Source organism: Euleptes europaea, chromosome 9 (genome assembly GCF_029931775.1).
Source record: "Euleptes europaea isolate rEulEur1 chromosome 9, rEulEur1.hap1, whole genome shotgun sequence".
Lineage (NCBI taxonomy): Eukaryota > Metazoa > Chordata > Lepidosauria > Squamata > Sphaerodactylidae > Euleptes > Euleptes europaea.
The window spans coordinates 67,898,672-67,921,820 of record NC_079320.1 but is presented as its reverse complement, the minus strand read 5'-3'; the positions used below and the strand labels follow the sequence as shown (position 1 = coordinate 67,921,820).

The 23,149-nt window shown below is 42.6% G+C and overlaps 1 protein-coding gene across 1 annotated transcript in view; it reads right to left on the bottom strand.

The window, feature by feature from the left end:
• FRYL (FRY like transcription coactivator) overlaps window positions 1-23,149 on the bottom strand; it is a 165,233-nt gene that overhangs the window by 92,900 nt on the left and 49,184 nt on the right. Inside the window, exons 6-15 of the mRNA XM_056855634.1 lie at window positions 22,718-22,797; window positions 21,881-21,961; window positions 20,954-21,122; window positions 18,706-18,798; window positions 11,569-11,667; window positions 10,356-10,457; window positions 4,523-4,626; window positions 4,285-4,393; window positions 3,167-3,253; window positions 1,356-1,527 (exon numbers count right to left, since the gene is read on the bottom strand). Coding sequence (XP_056711612.1) covers window positions 1,356-1,527; window positions 3,167-3,253; window positions 4,285-4,393; window positions 4,523-4,626; window positions 10,356-10,457; window positions 11,569-11,667; window positions 18,706-18,798; window positions 20,954-21,122; window positions 21,881-21,961; window positions 22,718-22,797 — 1,096 coding nt within the window. The remainder of the gene's footprint in view (window positions 1-1,355; window positions 1,528-3,166; window positions 3,254-4,284; window positions 4,394-4,522; window positions 4,627-10,355; window positions 10,458-11,568; window positions 11,668-18,705; window positions 18,799-20,953; window positions 21,123-21,880; window positions 21,962-22,717; window positions 22,798-23,149) is intronic.

The window sequence follows — 23,149 nt, the reverse complement described above, 5'->3', positions numbered from 1 at the left end:
CACTTCATTCTCAAAGTTCTGCTAAGTTTCATTTTCACCTTCTCAAATCTTATTTGACGTTCATTTTGCTTCAATGCAGAACAGGCTGAGACTTATTTCAAGTAAGAACTTTAAGATCAAATGTTGACCTTTAAAGTCCTAAATGGTCTGGGACCATCGTATCTGTGGGACTGTCTCTCCCGCTATGCCCCCTAGAGAGCATTGCGCTCAGCCAGTAACAACTTACTGGTGATCCCCAGCCCCAAAACTATCCGGCTGTCCTCAACCAGAGCCAGGGTCTTTTTGGCTCTGGCTCCGGCCTGGTGGAACTCTCTATAAAATGAGACCCGCAAGACCTGGCTCAGTTCCCCAGGGCCTGCAAAACCATGCCTATGATTGAAGATGGTGACAGTTCCACTCTAGCTGGCCTACCAGCCCTGCTTCTCCCTCCCCTTTCCCTATATTCCCTCCCTTTCTCTCCCTTCTCTTCTTCTTTTGTTGTCCTCCCATTACTAGTAGGGACTCACTTGGAATTTTTTAATGTACTACTGGAAATGATTTTAATTTGATTTTCTGCTGTTTAATGTACTTATTTACATTGTATTGTACTGGTTGTTAGCCACCTTGAGCCCAACCTTGGTTGGGAAATATGGGGTATAAGTCTAATAAATAAATAAATAAATAAATAAATAAATAAGTTATTTCTTAAGTATACTACAGACCTTAGGGCAAAGGACCACACATTCTGGCTGGCTTTTATAGATTTTACTTTATCTAGTTGCTCAGTAAATATAAATCCTGTTTCTGTCTGGAAGAACACTCAAGGTGGCTAACACTGAGGTTGACATTGAACCTGTTTCTCCCCCAAGAAAAAAAGTCCTGTCCGCAAATTCATACTGTGTTTTAGAGACACAAATCCACTACTCAGTGCTGAGTCTTAGGTCAATATCAGGGAAAGGCAGGGTCTCTTGCCAGATTAAAAAATGTACTTTCCATCAGTATACTGGCTTGTGAGAGCATTCGTGGAACCATATACCAGTAACTGTTACTCTTCATCATATTTTCTTCTGTTAAACTTTTATTAGCTGATTAGGTTTAAAATAAATTAGGATGATCGTATGAGGAATAAGAATTATTGTAGGCATTACCTTCGAATCTTCTGATTTAAGCAATAAAAGGAAGAATATGGATCAAAACTCTGTTATGCATTTCTGCAGTAGATATGAGGCTAGCCCTTACAATCATTCAACACAATGGTCTATAGGAAAAGTAATTTTTACATTCCAATTTTGGGTATCGGATTTATTTCTAAGCTAAAAATCTAACATTGTGCAGGTAAAACACAGCCATGTATCCCCCTGAACACCATAACTGACCTATAACTTTTGCTTCTTCATCTGTCAGAGTTTTATTGAGAAAAATTTTCTTTACACGAAGAGTGTTTCCTGAGGGAAGTACAACTCCAGTCGTTGGCATGGGCGGTTCACCATCCTTCTGCTGTAAACTGTCTGCTATCACAAGGAAGACTCTGAGACCTATATTCATTCTCTTGATTTAAAGGGGGGGGACACACATTTATTAGCAGCCAGACAATATAGTACATCATATCACAGATATTTAAATGTGAACAATTAGTTCCCCTCCCTTTTAACAGAACGACCAGCCCAAAAAACAAGTTCAGCAGCGTTCAGGATAACAATCCATTCAAAATCAACAACTCCAGGAATTCAGTGAAAAAGACTCAGCTGTTAAGGATAGATTTTGACCCCCACCCCAAAATGTTTCTAGATACATAGGCTGGAGAAATATTGTCTAAGTGAGGGCACAATTATGGCTTAAAGCAATTTTACCAGTTTTATTATTTTTATATTATTAGTTTATATGGAGAAGCATTGTTTTAATTTGTCCCACTTTGGTGTGGAGAAAAGCAAGCTATAAACATTTTAATAAATCCCAAATCCATAGTGCTGTTGATTAAACCACTTGCAGAACACTTCAGTCAGATACTTCAGTGAGTTCATCTCAAAAGAAGACTTTTGTTACATCCAGATGCCACAATAATGAACCAGTTAACAAGCCATGGTTTGGTTAAACTCAGGTTTAGAGTGATGGCTGAGCTCAAGCTGTCCAACAAACTTTGTTTTGTTGATGAATGCTAAACTGGAACTCTAAACCATGTGATCAGTGGGGTGGATCCCACTGTCCTCCAAGTAACCTTCTGCCAGCCTAAGGAGCCTTCTTCCAAAGGAAGAATTGCTTAATTTAGAAGAAGGCGGGGAATATTTTAATAAATAGGATCCATTTGAACACAGGAACCCCAGTTTGTCCACCAGCACTAACCTCTTAGCCTACAGTATACAGAGAAGGAAGCACAGACCAGCAGCAAACGTTTTGCTCCAGCTGCATCCAGCTGTCAATGGCATTTTAGAAGGATGCTCCTTTCCTCCCTCCCCCTTCCCTCTAAGTCCACCCCACCACACCTGCTAGGGATGAATGATACTCAGGAATGTGCTTCAGAAACTTCAGCTTCTTTGAGGAGAAAGGCCAAAGAGAAAGGGAGGAGGAAGGACATAAAAGTTCTATTTTGTTTTAGAAATTAAAAGTTCAGGAACTATGTATGAAGCATCTAGATAGAATTGGAAATGGGGATACTGATGATCCCTGGTTAAAAACAAGGAACAAGGGATGTGCTTTGCCCATAGCACCCCTCTATCATTTATTACAGCTACCCAATAATGAATAGGCTTAATTAAGGTTTAGACAGCAATCCAGCAATGAAAGGGAGCCTGGGATAACATCCAGGGATTTTGCCTAGAGAAAGGAAAGGAGACAAAGCAGCAGATTAACTGGAATCTCTGAACATAATGTGGTCTGTTGTGAATGTCTGTTAAACAACGTTCAACAAACCACAATTTGTGACACCTAAGTGCAACAACTGCATGCTTGCAGTAATTCCAAATGTGATGGACATAGAGGCCACTAAACCAGTTTTGCCCAGTTTGATAAGAAATCTAGTCTGTTGCCCAATCTAAAGGAAAAACAAAAATTCTAGCTTTATATTAGATGTTTAGTGACTGAACACATGGGTTAAATTCAAATGTTTCCAGGGATACTGTCTGTTGTACACATTTTGACTGATCATCACAAATATTTTACTGTACATTTTTTACTCTAATTTTGTTTTTACCTCTGGGTTAATAGTGAAGGTCTTAGGTGATTTTCCAACACTCAGAAGGTCAAAAATTATTTCTTTCATTGCAAAATCCAAGCGTTCCTAAGAAGAAAGTACATCTACATAAGAATCTTTACAAAATATAGTGCACACAATATAGTGCATACCTTATAACTAGTTCTGTATAAGTCAACTTTCTGGTGAAACACTAGATTTCATCACTATCCAGAATACCAGTAAATTGTATCTTTAATGTGAATTACACAATGATCTGGTGAACTGATAAACCTCCCAAAGCAGGTTGCCTTGTACAACTACTGACTATTTTAATTTATGATAGTATATTTAAAATGGTGGTACTGGATCAGTAGGATTTCCCCCCTTGAAAGACAGCTTACCCACCACTACCAGCGTGGTGTAGTGGTGAAGAGTGGTGAAAGCCAGCATGGTGTAATGGTTAAGAGTGGTGGTTTGGAGCGGTGGACTCTAATCTGGAGAACGAGGTTTGATTCCCCACTCCTCCACATGAGCGGTGGATGTAATCTGGTGAAGTGGGCTGGTTTCCCCACTCCTAAACATGAAGCCAGCTGGGTGACCTTGGGTTAGTCACACCTCTCTCAGCCCCACCTACCTCACAGGGTGTCTGTTTTGGAGAGGGGTAGAGAAAGTCACCATATAAAAACCACCTCTTCTTCTACCATATTTCCCCTCATATATACAGCAACAAGGCAGTGATGGATGTGCTGTAGGATTTACTCTGTTGACGTTCACAGGCTGACATGAAGAATGTGCAGAAGAGGTCTCCCTATCCAACATGCAGAGGTTCCTTGGTGGACCTACCCATATGAAGTCAATTATTAAAGGCAGAAGTTTTAAAAACCAATAGAGCTATAGCATGTGATCTACATGTGGAAATTTCAGGTTCAACCCTCCTATTGAAACATGACATCAGTGGGTGAGATCGCTGCCTTTCAATTTAACCTGCCTTGAATGGCTAAAATGAAAATCCCAAATATGCTGCCTGAGCTTCTTGGGGGAAAGAACGCTATATAAGATAAATAAAAACCAAGAATTCGCTAAACCTTTAAAATATGATCGTTTTTTCATATGAATACACTATTGAGGAACGTTACCTGAGCAATGAACTGAATAATCTTTACAAATATGTTCAGAGGCGTATCTCGAGGGACGACACTGCGAGAGCCTTTTGGAAAAAGTGCTGATACAATGCTCATGAGGCGGCTGCAAAGGAAAGGATTTAGAAAGCGGTACTGAGCCAATTCAACAACAGCTTTATTGAAAAGCAGTAACAGTGTTTTTTAATTCAAACATGCCGACAGACGTTTTAATCTGTTAAACCAAACAGCTTACCTTTGTGTTACAGTGTTGCTTTCACATTTTATTCTAATAACATAAACCCATAATAATCTGTATAATGATTCCAGTGCAACTCGAGACATTTTGGGATCTTTATTCTGTTGGAAACAATTTTAAAAACAGCAAATGTTATTACACATATAAGAGTTAAGTTCTGTAAAGACATTTTTAAATAGCTGAAGTTGCTAACTGAAACAGTCTGAACAAATAAACCCACATATCTATTAAAAATATAGACCCAGCTCTGATCTATATGCTGAATCTTGTTCATTTATTGAAAAAGAAAGAAAGAGGCGAATCAAGAGCCTCTAAATTAACCATACACTTTTTCTTCATATTCAGCTTGCTTCAGTTTTATTAATTTAATGTATGCCATCTGTCAGATAAGTGAAGAGACACAAACAGTTAAGTAGTTTTTATATCCAGAGAGTTGATCATACAAGTATTGAAGAGAAGGTTAATTTTAGATGAATCTTTGAGCCGGATATTACATTTCTGGTGTTATGAAACAAGAAATTTGTTAGTGACATTCAATGGAAATAGTAAGGTCCCCCAGTTTTTTCTGTCAACACAGTATTGCTGCCAGATCTCCCTTTTTTTTACTAATCTGCTCAGATAGGTCAAGGCTTTTTGGCACACAATCAGGCTGCTATTAACATGCTTTCACTCTGCTTTGGCTTCTATCATCAGCATGAGTTGGGGAAATAGTTATTCCTCCTCCACAAGCACCTTTCACATTAATAACCTATCAGAGGCATCTCTGAGCATGGTATCCCAGAAGTACGGCATACGTTCCCTGCAAAGAAAGAGGGATTATAGCAACCGACATTAATAAACTCTCAAGTCCAAAAATGTCACTAGGAGCCAAACACGACAATGCAAAAATACCAGAGTGAACTAATAGCAACATCTTTTAATATTCAGCGCAGTTCTTGGATACTGATGACTGTCAAATATTTTTAGTCAGCAAGAAGAAAAAAAGGTGGCGGAATGTAAGCCATAATGCCCAATTTCATTCACAATTCTAATCAGTGCGCTTACAGTTAAAACTAAAAAAGGAACCATTTTTTCTTTTTAAATTATACATGCTACAGACCAAGTGAGGGAATATTATAAAACCTTGATAGGGTCCAAAGAATTTTGCTTAATGCAAAAATCAGGGATGGGAACGTGGGATATTTGCACAGATTTCCCATTTCCTGTTGTGCTCAACAGGATCAAGGCCATTATGTATAACAGAAGATTAGATTGTACCAAAATACCTATTCAGTGATGTAATAGCTTCATAAAGACTAAACGTCAGTGCTTTTTTAGTATCTTGCTTTTTAAGCCCTTCGGCATCAATTCTGCCTTAAGTTCCTAAAACTGCAACATGCTGGGAGATATGTTCAAAACAATCTGCAAAAGAGTCAAACTTTACTACAGTGGTGTCAAACATAAGGCCCGGGGGCTGGATCCACCCCCTTGAGGGCTCTTATCTGGCCCGCGAGCCAGAAGAGGCCCTGTCCTGATCTGGACCAGCCAAGGTAGCCAGACTGTTAAATAAAAGAAAGAGTGTTGTTGTTTTAAGCATGTTTGTATTTTAAGTAAAAAATAATATCATTAATTGGCTTTGCCTGTGTCTTCTATAAAGTTTATAACTCTAATACCTGGCATTAAATTTTATGGTATACATGGCCCCACCCGATCAAGTGACATTTATGTCATATCCGGACTTCTTAACAAATGAGTTCAACACCCTTGCTTTACCATGACATTACCCCATGAAGCCAGGAAACTGAGGAACAATTTTATCTTGTTACTGAAATACTGTGATTGCTTTAAAATATATTTTTTCTAACTGATGTTATACTTTATCTTCTGCTATGATTCAAAACTACGTACAGAACATTATATAACTTATTGTGTAAAGTGTAGTCTTCTGTAGCCTAATGCAAAGTGGATAAAAATCTTTAACAAGCTGAGAAAACATGTTTGTATGTGCGTTCACATGATGTGGTTTTAAATAAGTTCAATAAGAATACACTCCATTTTGTAAGCGCACATATTACTGTTCCTTCTATCAATTGGTATTAGATTATTAGGAATACTCCTTTCAGAGATTAATTACCTCTTATGCTGTTGCCCCATGAAAGTGACATTGTTTTTGACTAAACAGGACGTACAATACAACAATCAACAGAAAAACAGGAGACAAAGCTTTGTCTTACTTCCTTATTACAACATATTAACTCACCTGAAGAGTTTCTATTTGTTTTCTGATACTGTTGTTAGATGGCATCTAAATAAAGCAATGCAAGACAGCAAAACATAACAAACATGAGAATGGGAAGCACATGCATGTTAGATGAAAAAATAAAAAGCACAAACAGAAAGCAGTTTTGCTAGGGCTCTATTCAGCAGAAATGCATATTTTGTGGATAAGGCTCTCCTTTAAACCTGTGTTATGCTTCTGATTCACCAAGTTTAGAATACTGAAAGCTGCATCTCCTAACATTCATTACCAGTCTCTGGCAATCAGATTTAAGACATTTTCTGTGGCCAGGAGCCAAAGAACTAATTTTCATGTGCAGAAGAGGATTTGGTGAAAAGGAAATCCTTCCCTGCCTAGCCCTGCCACTTTCATGGCAAACCATTTTTTAAGACGGGCAAAACCAGAAGAAGATTGTGAAGTCCTGTTCAAACATCTGATGAAGTGAAATCTAATTTTTAAAAGCCTAGCATGGAATAGAATAAAATAAAATAACGGTGCAACTGGAGTCCTGTTTTTATAGTTTAAAAAACGCCTGACATTGCTCTTTGGGTTCTGGCCTACAGGCTTATTAGATCTTAAAATATTCCATAACAATTTCCATGATCAGCGTTTACAGTTTCAATCAAGTCATCAGATTAATCGTATGCTATTGTGTGAAAACACACATCTTTATTTTGTTGCATATAAAACATACTGCTTATTTGCTATCTCAAAAGCTGCCAGTACACTTTGATCACAATACCTTAAATAGTCATCTTTACAGTGGAAACTCTATCCTCTAGTATATATTATCTAAATGGCTGTGAACACCATTATACACTGAGGCAGGAAATGTAACCTTTTGGCTAAGGTGCAGCCAAGCTATTGTAAGTTTAGTCTTGTTAGGTTATTGTGACTCCTCTTATTAAATGAATGAGGGATTTCCCAGTTCAGCTGCTTACTTCTACATGTGGTGATGTGAGCAGGAGAGGCAGCACACAGAACCATGATCTATTCCCGATCTCCCCTTAAAACAATGCGTGGCAGAAAGGAAGAAGGAGGAGAAAAAGAGTTGGTTTTTTATATGCCGACTTTCTCTACCACTTAAGGAAGAACCAAACCAGCTTACAATCACCTTCCCTTCCCCTCCCCACAACAGACACCCTATGAGGTAGATGGTGCTAAAAGAGCTGTAACTTGCCCAAGGTCACCCAGCTGGTTTCATGTGGAGGAGTGGGGAAACAAATCCAGTTCACCAGATGAGCCTCCGCCACTCCAAAACACCACTCGTAACCACTACACCATGCTGGAAGAAATGTCTGAACACTACCAGTATCTATTCTTCCAAAAAGCTTTTGAATTATACTCCATTTCCCTAAACTGATATAAAATATCTACTGTTGTTCTTATCTATTCCTGAGTGAAACCAGCTTATTGCCCAGGAATAAATTAGGTCATTTTAGTAGGGACTAGTTTAGACTCAACAATGAATGTATTATGCAGTTTTATTAGCAAGCATCACAGTCAAAACAGATGTGATGTGGGAGACCCATGAACAGCTCTCATGATGTTTTCATTTTCACATAAATGCAGCTTGTGAACGGGTTGTAAAACCTTCCCCACCAGGGCTAACAGTTTTCAGGGCAGCTAAACTGGGAACAAGGAGACCTGTGGCGCAGAGATGTAAGCTGCAGTACTGCAGTCCAAGCTCTGCTCACGACCTGAGTTCGATCCCGATGGAAGTTGGTTTCAGGTAGCCGGCTTAAGGTTGACTCATCCTTCCATCCTTCCGAGGCCAGTAAAATTAGTACCCAGCTCGCTGGGGGTAAAGGGAAGATGACTGGGGAAGGCACTGGCAAACCACCCCGTAAAACAAAGTCTGCCTAATAAATGTCGGGATGTGATGTCACCCCATGGGTCAGGAATGACCCGGTGCTTGCACAGGGGACCTTTACCTTTTTAAAACTGGGAACATGGTACAGTCAAAAAGATTATATCTCATTATTTTCTTTATAAAGTCTCATCTCCTTGCAGTATGAAGCATGAACATGCTCCTCAAAACCTATTCAGAAAGATTTTTTGACATCAGTTCCCAAATGTACCAACAGTGTTATAACTAGTACAGACAATTTCTATTGAACAGAGCCCCATGGTAAAATGTTATGCTGTTAAGGGTCGATAAAACTATATTAAAATATAAAAATACATGCTGTGTGGTTACTAATTAATTCTCTGGCAATGGCAGTTTCCCAGCCACTGGCAGCAATAGGGGGAAAAATCCTAAATAAAAAAAGAACTGAAAGAGGTATCAGCATTCATCCCCTATGTACTACACAGACAAAGCTTCAATAGCAGATATAACACAGACAAGTAAAAGGCAGACATTGCAAAAGAACTGCAAATGTGTTAAAATAAATATACAAAACTTAGACAAATAAGATGATATGGGAAAGAATGTGACCCTTTACAAAAAAAAACCAGGTGACCAGTTTACATTTTTCAGTTTGTTTTACGTAAGTTAAACTGTAGGGATAATTCAAAGTTGTTACAAAGATAGCCAAAAAGAACATTAGTAACAAGAGTCACTACATGAATCCCTTTGAAAAGTAAAATGTTAACATTAACATATTTTATGTACAATAGATATATATAGCAAATATTATCGGGACCAACAGAAATTAAACGATTGCCAGTAAATCTATCATAAAATTGTGAACTAATCACTCTTACCAAAGCCCAAATCAACGAAAACCTATGAGCCACCATAATTAGTTCAGCTCACACCACGTAAAACACTTTTTAGTCTACTGAAATCAGAAACGGGGAGTTTAGCATGCACTTTTAGCGAAGCCGCTGAAATCAATGCAACTGAGAAGTGACTAATTGTGGCTGGCCCCATAAACAAAGGCTTTTGCCAAATTCTTACATTATGGGAATGGAACAGTTGCCCCTCCCCCATAACTTTACCCTCACACTACTCTCTGTAATATGAAAACCAGTGGAAAGAAGACAATTACATCAGAAAAGCCACATTACACACAAGAGCTTCTTATCAAGTCTTGCACTAACGTTTTTTCTTCCCATATAATCACACCCCCTCTCCTCATGGACAATGCACGTCTCATTTGCAAGTATTCATGGGGAAGGAGGAAACTTTGAACCTCATGGTGTATGACAGAAGTCCATCATCTTTAATTGAGTTTTTCAGGGGGCTGCCACTCTAGTGGAACACTAAAAAGTCTATTTGAGTAGACCACAGCAGTACTTTGGATCCTGTCTATGGTTTCTATATTCTTACATTATTGGATGAGGCATCAATCTACAGAAGAGTATTCACAGTTTCTATAATGTAAAAATCTGATCTTAGTGACATATATTATTTTCATATATGGATCACTATATGCATAGTTTTCTTTAATGGGTTGATACACATTCACATGTTTGATCAAATCAGATTTGGTTTAATGTAAACCTTTTGCTATGTTTGAACACATTTGCGCACAAATATAATGAAGAGTTGCATCATTTTTTAAAAACAGGGAATTTAACAATTCATTAATAATTATACACATCAGCAAAGAGATTGTTCCTTACCTTTAAATGAGACAGACAGTTCTGCAGGAAGATATGCCAGTTATTTAAAAAAAACTGCTTCTGACTAACGCAGAGCAAGCAAGTGATCAGTGGATACAAAGCCTATAAGAGGAAATTTCGTTTTCAGAATTACATAGATTACCAAAAGATTGCCTTGAAATTCTTCACATACACAGTTTCTTCACATACACAGGACACATTTTCCTGCACCAATCAGGATCTGTTCAAGCAGTTGACAGCAGGGGATTTTACGTTTTGTTCACAGAAATCATATGCTAGTCACATGGTCCAAATGGCATCAACCAGCCCTGGCCCCACTAGTTAGGTTTCTTATTCCTCCCTTTACAAAATGAGTATGCTGTCGCTTTTGTGCACAGCACGTGCAAGATTAGAATGAGACTGCAGATACTGCTTTCAGCTTGGGCAGCAATACCCAACATAACACATTTTCCAATCTGGCAGATCTCTCGGGCAGTGTTAGTTCGGCATTTAGTAGGACAACTGATTGAAGAGTTTTTAGTTGATTATGATCATTTGTCCTTAGGACTGTTCATACAGCTATGGCAAGGTCAGGGGCCTTTTCCAAGTCCTTTGGAATGGTCTACCAGGCTGGGTGAGGAGGGGACCTTCACTCAGTATATTTAGAAAGGGGTGTAAAGCAGTCCCAGGCCACAGAGCATCTGGTAGAGTCAACTGATTAAGCACATTTGGCTGTGAGTTTACTCATCTTCTGTTTTTGAATTTTTGTGTTTTAAATGCGAGTATTTTTACATCCGTAATTTGTACATTGGAATCTTTTAAAACTTTGTTAATCATGCCCTGGCAACTTGGCTGCTGCACTGTTCGCTACTTTGAATTCAAGAAGATAAGGCAGGATAGAAAAGTTGTCAATAACTAAACAAATTACCTAAACTTTTACAATAAGCTTGCATGTTACCAGGCCTTCAGTATAAGTCCTTTGTAAGAACAGTGGCATGAAATACAGTCTAACAGTGAATTATAAGTCATCTTTAATATTTCCCCCAACAATTACTAGTTAATTAATTAAAACTTTAGCTAAAGATTGCAAACCTAATTCTTGGATATCTGACCATCCAATTCTAAACAACTGGCCATCCTTGGTATACGTAAATTTAATAACTTTGTTGAACTGCATTCACGGTTTCAAGTACTATTTTGGTGGAAAATAAACTTAAAATAGTAATCTTCATACCAATGAGTGCTTCTTTCTTGAGCTCAGCTCAAAGGTAGTCTGATAGAGCATCTCCACAAAGTTTTTCAAACATGGCACATTAACTTCATTTTTAACAGCCTAGTACAAAATAAAAAAACAGACATAAATCTCTTCAAAAAGGAGATCAATTATGATATTTAAAAGCATAAAGGATAAAGATCCGGAGAATTAAGCATTATAAATCACACATATTTTATTCAGATCACACTGGTCATGTAATAATCAATCATGCAGCACACCCATTAAAACAATAAAAAAGCAATAGCTATTTAAACCTTTAAAAGACTGTGACCCCCGGTTCTCCAAAGCTGGTCCAGAGAAAACTCCGACCTGGTAAGAATCTCTGGCTTTCATATGCTCCAACCCAATCCTATCAGTGGATGTGAGGAAGAAGAAGAGTCGTAGCATGTATATTTAAACACAGTATCTCCCAAGCTTCTCAAATCTGAACCAGAAAAGAACGGAGCCTTGTTTACTTACGTGAGGGCTCCTTCTGTTCTGGGATCGAAGGCATCTTGCAACTGTGGGTTTTACCATCACGTGCCCAGGGAGGCAGGACTAAAAGCTTCACTTCCTGTCTTCCTGGGCGGGATCTCCACCCATATCCAGTTTTCGGACTCGCCGAGCTAAAGAAGACAGGTAAGTGCAAAAAACAGCAACACGCTACCCGGGATTATTAGAGTGTGAGAAGGAAATAAGAGGAAACATATTCACATATGTTGGGGATACACCCGCTCGTATTGAGAGCAAGTTGACGGACGGAGGAGACGGTATAATCCCCTACAGTGTGCCCCCTGAAAACTTGAAACTGGTTTCGTTAAATTACTACTATGTCTTGGAAGTGAGCTCTGGGTGGGCAAGATGCCTTCGATCCCAGAACAGAAGGAGCCCTCACGTAAGTAAACAAGGCTCCGTTCTTGTTCTGGGCTCTCCAGGCATCTTGCAACTGTGGGATCTCCAAGAGCTACCCTGTTTGGGCGGGCTGAGGAGCTTCCAAGACATGTTGCAGAACTCTTCTGCCGAAGGCTGCATCGGCAGAAGCCATGGTGTTAATCTTATAGTGCCTGGTGAAGGTGGACACTGATGTCCAGGTGGCTGCCTTACAAATCTCCTCCACCGAGGCTTGTCTGTCGAAGGCTGCCGAGGCGGCAGCGCTCCGCACTGAATGAGCCGTGATCCCTTCTGGGACCGGGACCTTATTGGCTTGGTACGCCGTAGCGATGCACTGTCTTATGGCGCAGCCAATAGCCGCCCTAGACATCTTAAGACCCTTGCTGGGGTTGGTTAAAGAGATGAACAGAGAGTCTGACCTTCTCAGGTGAGACGTACGCTTAATGTAGACCCTGAGGGTTCTCCGCAGATCCAAGTTGTGCCACTCCTTTTCCTTTGGATGACTAGGGTTGGGGCAGAAAGACGGCAGGTGGATTTCTTGCTCCCGGTGAAACATCGAATTAACTTTTGGAACAAATGTCGGGTCCGGTCGCAGGACAACCTTGTCCCTATGAAAGACACACAAGCCCTTCCTAACTGACAATGCTCCTAATTCCGAGACCCTCCTGGCCGAGGTAACTGCCGTTAAGAAAATTGCTTTCATTCTTAGCATCTTTAGCGGGATCTCCCTGATGGGTTCAAAGGGAGACCTAGTGAGTGCAGCCAGCACCACGTTGAGACGCCACGTAGGAAAGTGGTGTATGGTTGGAGGGCTAGTCTGGATCACTCCTTTCAGGAAGGTCTGAATGTGTGGGTGCCTGGAGAGTGCAATGCCGTTAATGGAAGGAATGACCGACGATAGAGCTGCTACCTGTCTGCGTAGTGTAGCTGCTTTCAGTCCCTGTTCCACTCCATCTTGCAAGAATTCCAGGACCTCGGGAACTCTATGAAATAGAGGATCGACATCTTTTCTTCTGCACCAGAGAACGAAGGCCTTCCATGACAGGCCGTATATTCTTCTAGTGGATGGCTTTCTAGCCTCGATCATGGTATTGACAATCGCTGTGCTGTATCCCTGTCCTAGGAGCCGGTTCCGCTCAACTTCCAGGCAGTCAAGCGCAGCCACTGAGGGTCTGGATGGCGCAGTGGCCCCTGAAGTAGCAGGTCTGGTATCGGGGGCAGCTCCCAAGGCTGCTGTATCGCCAGCTCCTTGAGACTGGGAAACCATGGCCTTCTTGTCCAGAATGGGGCAACCAGGATGACTGTTGCCTCCTCCTTCCGGATCTTTCTGAGTACCTTCGGAAGGATGGGAAGAGGTGGGAAGGCGAAAAGTAGTTCCGAGGGCCATGGAGACACCAGGGCATCCATCCTTTCCGCTTGTGGATGGAAGTACTTCGTGAAGAAGCGTGGGAGGAGATGATTCTCGCCCGAAGCAAACAGGTCCACTGTTGGCTGTCCGAATCTTTCCGAAATTTGGAGAAAGATGGATCTGTTGAGGGTCCATTCCCCCTCGTCGAATGTCTGGCGACTCAGCCAGTCGGCTTGGAGATTTAGGACCCCTCTGACATGTTCCGCCGAGATGGACCGGAGGTTCTTTTCTGCCCAGGTGAATATGAGGACTGCTTCCTTGTGAAGCCTTGACGACCTGGAGCCCCGTTGCTTGTTTATGTGTGCCTTGGCTGACACATTGTCCGTTCTCACAAGGACGTGACGATGGCGAAGCGTGTCTTGAAACTGGATCAGGGCTAGGCGGATGGCTCTGAGCTCGAGGACGTTTATGTGAAGACCTTTTTCGGACCTTGACCACGTTCCTTGGGATATGTGAGACAGGCATGTCGCTCCCCATCCTTCCATGCTGGCGTCCATGTGAATCTGGATCTGATCCTCCATCAGGAAGGGCAGCCCCTTGCTGAGGTTCCTTGAGTTGTGCCACCACAGTAGGCTGGACCGGAAGCTCTGGTCCAGTAGTAGGCTCTTGTTTAACTTTTTGGCGATCAACTGCTGGTGAGGCTGCAGAAGACTCTGAAGCGGTCTCGAGTGGAACCTGGCCCAGGGAACACAACTCAGGCAAGAAACCATTAGACCCATCAACTTGGTTAGAAACATTACTTTCCCCGATTTTGCCCTTAGCAGTGTTAAGACGACGGATCTGATTTTTTGTATCTTGTCTGGAGGCAGGGAGACTAAATTCCTGCTGGTGTCCAGAATGATCCCTAGATGGCGTAGGCGCTGAGTGGGTGTCAACTGGCTTTTCTCCAAATTTATCAGGAAGCCATGCTCTGATAGAGTCTGTACTACCTTGTGTGTGTGGGCCTCTGCTTCCGGTACCGACCTGGAACAGATCAGCAAATCGTCCAAGTAGGGAAAAACTCTTATTCCCTCCTGTCTGAGGGTGGCCACCAAGGTTATAAGTACCTTGGTGAACACTCGAGGAGCGGAGCCCAATCCGAAGGGGAGGGCCCTGAATTGGTAATGTTTCCCTGAGTAGTAAAAGCGGAGAAACCTCCTGTGCATTGGATGAATGAGGATGTGCAGGTAGGCTTCTTTCAGATCCAAGGACGTCATGAAGTCCCCTGGCTGCAGGGCCTCTATGATGGATTTCAACGTCTCCATCCTGAACCTTCTGTACCTTACAGCCCTGTTCAGGGGCTTCAGGTTCAGGATAGCCCTCCAGTCCCCGTTGCGTTTTGGGACTGTAAAGAAGACTGAATAAGTCCCACTGCCAATCTCCGTGGAGGGAACTGCCTCTATAGCCTGCATGGAAATGAGATGGTTTATGGCTGCCAGGGTTCTCTGGTGCTTTTCTTTCTTTTGTGATGTGGGGGACCTCAGGAATCTGCTTTTTGGTGTGTTCACAAACTCTATTCGATATCCCTCGGACACCACCCGGGATACCCAAACGTCTGTGTGTGGGGGGGGGGGAACCCACTTGTGGCTGAAGTGCTGCAGTCTTCCCCCCACTGCCAGTTGTTTGGCGTCATGGCTTATTGCCCTTGGAGAACTTGTCTCCCTTGGGGTGGAAATGCTGTTGGCCCTGTTGGGGACGAAAAAACTTTCCACCACCCCCTGCGAAAGGAGCCCCTGGAGCTGTTCCAGCCATCTCTGCGCTGGTCTGGTCTGGAACGTGGTAGTGTGTGGAAGGACCTGAAGGAAGGGTAGGAAGTGGTGAATTTCCTATCCTTTCTAGCTGACCTTGGTAGAATCTTCCTCTTATCCTTGTCCTCGACCAGGATCTTTTCAAGCCTCTCCCCAAACAGCTTCCCTCCTTTGAAGGGGTAGGAAAGGGTGAGTGACTTGGTTTTGAACTCATTCTGCCAAGGCCTCAACCACAGGGACCTCCTCACTGCTATGGTGGAGGATCGGCTGCGGGCTGCGAAGGTCATTGAGTCAAAGGACGCATCTGCCATGAAAGCAGCCGCATTGGAGAGGCAATTAAGGCCCTCTAGAACCCTGCGGTTCTCACCTGAATACAGCTGAGCTATCTTTCTAATCCAAACTATGGATGCTCTGGCCATGATTGAAGTGGCTGCTGAGGCTTGAATGGCTAGTGCCGAGGAGTCATGAATTTTCTTGGTTAGATTCTCGGCCTTTCTGTCCATGGGGTCCCTTATGTTGCCCATGCCATCCTCAGCGGGTAGGTCCGGGGAGTGGACTGCGGCGACTGGGGCATCAATGAGAGGTACCCGTAAAAGTTCCATCGCCTGAGGTGTCATGGCGTAGAGCCTCTTGACGCTGGCTGGAAACTGTCTGTTGGCCAGGGGTTTGTCTAATTCTGCTTTGACCTGGTTTTCAAAATATTCTGGGAAAGGAAAGGCATGTTGCCGGGGCTGGGACCTGGGAAAAAATTCCTCATCCCCTTTTTTCTTAGTGCTGGTAGTCACTGGAGCCGGGTCTGGCTCTTCATTCAGGTCTAGGGCAACTAGGGCCTTTGTTAGTAGGTTCTGAAAGTCCTCTGCCCCAAAGAGGCGAGGCTGTTGTTCCTCCCAAACCAGAGGGTTGTCTTCGCCGGAGTCAAATTCGCCCTCCTCTCTGCTCTCCCCCCCTTCGGAATCACCCAAAATGGATGAGTCATCCTCCAGGGGGGCCCTGTTCTGACGAGCGCGGGAGGATTTCCTTGCCGCCTTTGTGTTCCATCCCGGCCCTCTTGTCTCTAGGGGGCCCTCACCAGTTGTGCCCTGAGGGTCTCCAGAGTCTGAGCTCGTAGCACTATCCTGCGAAAATTTCCCCAAGGACCTGAACAGAGGGGAGAGGGACTCGCTAAAAGCCTGCAGCATCTGTGCCTGCTTTTCCATAACCCTCGTAAACAAATTAAAGGCTTCCCCGCGGGAAAGTGGAGAATCTGGGGCAAACGTGCATGCGCCCCCCCCCCCCGCTTTTAAAAGGCGCGCCTTCCCCTGGCGGAGTACTCATGACCGGCATGCCGCTGCTTGACTCGCCGCTGCGCGGGAACCCATGGGCGCCATTTTCGAGCGGCTCGGCAGAGCGTGCTCTCTTTGTGGCGCCCAAAACCTCCGCGCCCGGATTTGCGGCGCGCGGCGCTTTTGAGGCGCCTGGGTTCTCCGTGCCCGATTCTGCGGAACCACAAAGGCGGCCGTTGGAATTTCTCTTGCGACTCCGCCCTGTCGAGGCGACGAGGGCTCGGTCGTTCTCCCCCTCGGAGAGGAGCTCCTCGTCCGAGTTGCCCCGTTCGCCAATCATCTTGCTCTCCGGAGCGAAGAGGGGGAAGTGGGAGGAGGGGGGGAAGGTAAAAGAAGCCGGAGGGAGGCTAGGTCTCTCTCTCTCCTTTTTTTTTTTTTTTTGGAGGAGGAGGAATTAGGAAGTGAAGAGCCAAGGTAACAGAGGGTAAAGAATCAAAAGACAGAGGAAAATCCCGGGTGAAAGGGTACTCCTATGGCGGAGCCTATCGGCGAAGCTGCTTCCCTATACAAGGCAGACGAAAAACTGGATGTGGGTGGAGATCCCGCCCAGGAAGACAGGAAGTGAAGCTTTTAGTCCTGCCTCCCTGGGCACGTGATGGTAAAACCCACAGTTGCAAGATGCCTGGAGAGCCCAGAACGAGAATGGAATTTTTCAATTGTGCTGTCAAGAGTAATACACATCACATGCCCAATTATAAGACATTGGTGAATGTATGATCTGAAGATTCTTGGAGGCTTGAGATTTTGTCCTTACTAAATATTGGATTGGATCTGAAGGATCCATTCTTTTTTTTATGGTGGTGCTTTCCTCTGCAGAAGGTTCTCGGCACCAAAGGAAAGTGCCACTGCAAGTGTAACAGATTAGTAAGATTCAGCCCAATATCTAAAATATACCCGTACTCAAAATCCAGTTATTAAAAAAAAACAACCGCAAAAGTCATTTAACTGGTTAACCATCTTGATTTTAACAAAGTCATTACTTGAAATCTAGATCCATATGAATACAGAAGGTGCTTTTCGAAGATTAACAGTGCAATCCTATGCAGAGTTAGTCCATTCATTTCAATGGGCTTAGACAGGAGTAACTCTGCATAGGATTAGAAAAGAGCACGAGTCCAGTGGCACCTTAAATGCAAACAAATTTTCTGGCCGGGTATGAGCTTTGGTGAGTCACAGCGCACTTCCTCGGGTATCTGAAGAAATGAGCTGTGACTCATGAAAACTCATACCCTGCCAGAAAATTTGCTAGTCTTTAAGATGCTACTGGACTCTTGCTCTTTTCTACAGCTACAGACAGACTAACATGGGTACCCATCATGATCTATCTGTATAGGATTGCATTGTCAATGTACTTCTATATTCTACACAATAAGGTTTTCATTCATGATCGTCAAAAAAGAAAAAATGAACAGAAGTCCCATGGAACCTTAAAGACTATTTAGATTTTGTCTAGCATGGGCTTCTTTATTTAAGATGCAATGCTTTGGTCCTCTTGGTTTATAAATTTAATGCATGTTTTGAAATAACAGAACTAACAAACATTAGTTCTAATCTCCCCAATACCTTGAGCATATTTTAATGCACGTTAGCCGTACTCATCAAGCATGGCAGGAAAAAAATGGACCTCGTTCATATTATAAGTAAGGATGGACAAACAGGCACCAACATGTTTTTTTTGGGGTGAGTTCTTTATCTCAGCTACACCTTCCATTGAGGGGGGAGGAAGTCATAGTCATGCTCCACTTGTGGAAGAATGAAATCTACTTACAGCAGCAACAGGGATGAGAATTTCCACAAACAACCCAGCAAGTGAGTGCTTGATGTCTTTATCTTTTACTTCCAAGAAATACTGTGCGCATTCCTACAGGGATAAGAAAAAAAAAGTTATCAGATTTTTGCGGCTCATCATTTTGATCAGCAACTAAATAATCATGAGTCCAGCCATGAGCAAGAAAGCCCAATGAGATTGTCACATAGACACAGTGAGAATGGTCGCTCCTTTGTGCTACCTAGGAGGTTGATTTTCTCACACATCTCAGATGCAGCTTCCAGCAGCACAGATACCACCACCACTCATGTCTCTGGACTGCAGTAATATTCCCATACCCATAAGGTTATTAGCCATGTAAAAATTCAAACACAGCACATTCAGCTTTACTAAATATAATGATTGGTGAGCTATATGGAGGAAGATACACTTAACTTTGATAATTTGCATTATTAAAATGTATTATCTTGATCTTTAAAAGCTCTGTCTTAGCAAATGAAGAAGGCTGATTCAGGTTTTTTAAGATACAAAAACCTTTATTGTCAAACATAATGGATGCTATTGTCGAAGGCTTTCATGGTCAGAGTTCATTGGTTCTTGTAGGTTATCTGGGCTGTGTAACCGTGGTCTTGGTATTTTCTTTCCTGACGTTTCACCAGCAGCTGTGGCAGGCATCTTCAGAGGAGTAACACTGAAGGACAGTGTCTCTCAGCGTCAAGTGTGTAGGAAGAGTAATATATAGTCAGAAAGGGGTTGGGTTGAGCTGAATCACAAACTGACACAAACAGGACACAGGGTCTTATTCCAAGACACTGAAAGACTGGACAATTCTACCAACTATTTTGTCAGATTGCAGAGAAGCCATTGAAATTCATAAACATCAGCACAACTTTAACAGAAAAGAAGAGAGTTTAAGAATGAATAAGGCTTGGCTTCCTGTCCTGAAAACCTCCAGACTAACAAAGACTACAGTCAGCAATAGCCATGCAGATTAGCTTTGGATTTCACACATTAACAGATCACTTCAGGATACAATGGTTCCATATTAACATACCACACCCTCATTAGCACATTATCTTGATACTTACAGGACAATGATTAGCACATTACCTTTGATACTTTTTGCAGGACAATGATTCAGCTCAACCCAACCCCTTTCTGACTACCGTATATACCCATGTATAAGCCGACCCGCGTATAAGCCGAGGTGCCTAATTTCTCCCCCAAAATGGGGGAAAATTAGGCACCCGCGTATAAGCCGAGGGTCGGCTTATAACCCCTCCCCCCCCCACAGGCTTACCTGGGCTCCCGGCAGCAAGCGGCGCGGGCCTGGCGGCGGCGGCGTCACAACCAGGTGAGGGCCGGGGCAGCCTCCCTGCAGCTGCAGAAGGCCGCCCCAGGCCGCTCTCGGCTGCGAGGAGCGGCGGCGCGGCCAGGCGAGGGCCGGGGCGGCCGGGCGAGGGCCAAGGCCGCCGCCCCAGGCCGCCCTCGGCCACGAGAAGCGGCGGCGCGGCGAGGGCCGGGGCTGCCGGGCGAGGGCCGGGGCTGCCGGGCGAGGGCCGGGGCCGCCGCCCCAGGCTGCCCCAGGCTGCTCTCGGCTGCGAGGAGCGGCGGCGCGGCCGGGCGAGGGCCGGGGCAGCCTCCCTGCAGCTGCAGGAGGCCGCCCCAGACAGCTCTTGGCAGAAGGAAGCGGCGTGGGCCCGGCAGCGGCAGTAAGTTCCCTCCTCCCTCCTCCCCCCTCCCCTACCGTATTGACCCGCGTATAAGCCGAGTTCGGCTTTTTCAGCCCTTTTTTGGGGCTGAAAAAGTCGGCTTATACGCGAGTATATACGGTATATATTACTCTTCCTACACACTTGACGCTGAGAGACACTGTCCTTCAGTGTTACTCCTCTGAAGATGCCTGCCACAGCTGCTGGCGAAACGTCAGGAAAGAAAATACCAAGACCACGGTTACACAGCCCAGATAACCTACAAGAACCAATAATGGATGCTGTTAGCCATGTTGTTTCAAAGCAAAAATCCAAAGACAATAGCCATGTAATACCTTTTATGAGGACATGCCCTTTTTCAAAGCATCTAGCCTGATAAAGTGTTCTAGAGAACTCAGAAGCTGGCACATGGTTGTATGTTATTCTGACTGGTGCCAATAAAATGCATTACATGGCTTTTGTGCACAGTAATGTGTACTATAGCATGGCCCAAACCCCAACCCATTTTAGCTCAAAAGTGAAAGGAGCACATTTACCTGCATGAACTGAAATGATGCTTCAAAATCCTCCACAGGATACATTTTTACTCTGAAAAACTTCATCCCCATAATTAAGCTGATGATACTTTGTACCACATGAGGACTCTGTTCTTTTTGTCTCAATTCCTTTAATTCTGTGACAAACTTCTTTCTAACAGCCTGAAACCTACATTACAGAAAAAAGCAAGTGACCAAAGCTATTAATTATTTTGTAAATTATTCCAATACCAAGGAGATTTTCCTACCCATATTCTAATAATTGTACTGCAAACTCCATTATCAAAAAGAAACATTTTAAATTCAGTATGAACAGACCTGGGACATTTGGGTGACCCCAAAATTATCTGGGGCCCTGACCTGGATAGCCCCAGGCGAGCCTGATATCATCAGAGCTCAGAAGCTATACAGGGTCAGCCCTGGCTAGTATTTAGATGGGAGACCTTCAAGGAATACCAGGGTTGTGACACTGAGGCAAAGCAATGGCAAACCACCTATGAATGTCTATTGCCTTGAAAACCTTCCAGGGTCACCATAAGTCAACTGTGACTTGATGGCAAAAATAAATAAATCTGGATTATGATTTTAACAGCTTCTATTCTAAGCTCATATATTCCCCTACCATTCCATACTATGCCACTTTTAGAGAGTTTTGATAATTCAGTTTCCTAGTTAGTAAGTTAGCTCACTGAAGCTCATTTCTCCCCAATGAAAAAAGGGATGAGGAAACACTTAAATGTGACAAAACCAGGAGACATGTGAAAGGCTACTTGTCTCTTATCTACTAATTTGGTATGAACCAGTAGAAAATGGAAGTTAACACAGAGATTCACTCGCTGTAATTGTTCATAGAAGTTTATACACAGACAAGGTTCAAAAGAGGAAGATTCTGCATCTTGGAATCCTAGCATAAAAGGAGCAACTTACTTTGATTGTGCAAGAACCCCTATCACTTCTGCATATAAATCTGCAATAACATGCACATTCCCAGTATTGGTTCCTGAATACCTGCAATGAAAAAACAATGTACAGAAAAATTAAAAGCCACAAAGATGTTATTACTCACTAATAACGGTAATCTATAGCACTGTATACAAATGTCAGAAATTCATCATCTGCTAGAAGGCGCTTTGAAATTAAGTAGAGAAAGAAACCCCTTGATCGTTTACGCCAGCATTTAATCTTATGCTTACACTTCAAATCTACATATATTATATGTAGATTAATTTTATGCATACACATCAGAATTACATATATTTATATTATATACGTAATGAACAATGGCTGCTACAGCAAATGATGAATTTCTGAACAAAAAGTATTTCTATGCAGAAAAGAAGCAAGTAACCTGTATAATAACCATTACATTTTATATGTATGGCATGAGCTGGCAATTCCTTTCCACAGGTATAAGCAGTACACCAAAACAGAACTATCTACAGTATCTTAAACTGATACAACATACTAAGGATATAAATTTATCCTATTTTACATGGCTACACCTTCTCCAAGCTGCTGATGTTACTATACATTACGCGCACACACACACTTACATATATAGATAGATATATCTGTGTATATATAAAATGACCTCTTAAATTAAGCTTTTTCTTGTACATTTCCCTTTAAGATGCAGTCTTTTTGGTCTCAAAAAAGTTTCACTAACATGCAATAACATCCAGCCAACTAATCAAATAAAACAATCTGTTGGCATTTTGAAGAAATTTTAAATATATTTGCAACAACAACAAAAAATGTGCTTACCCTTCCTTGTGTTTAAAGTGCTTAAAAGCCAAATTCAGAACTTCATGAACTAAAGGATCTGGCACTGGATGAACAGGTATCTGTAAAAGATTGCACATTTTGCTTATCCTTAGTGCTTAAATGTTCTATTAAAATGCAAATCACACGAAGATTAGACAAACACATACCTGCGATTCAGACAACAGTGTAAGGTACCCATTTAAACAATGTGCTTGAAAATTGAGTTTTTAAGAAATGAAATAAAGCTCACTACTGGGAAGCCACATAAAGGTTTCAAAAGTATCCAGACAGATTTGATTTCACCAATGTGTATTATCTGAAGATTTCAGATTAATTTCTGAGGTGTTGAAAGTTACCAGCGCCTGATTTTACTCACTTGATATTCAACCAGAACATATTAAAGAAGCTTCCATTTATAGTTTTAGAGAATTA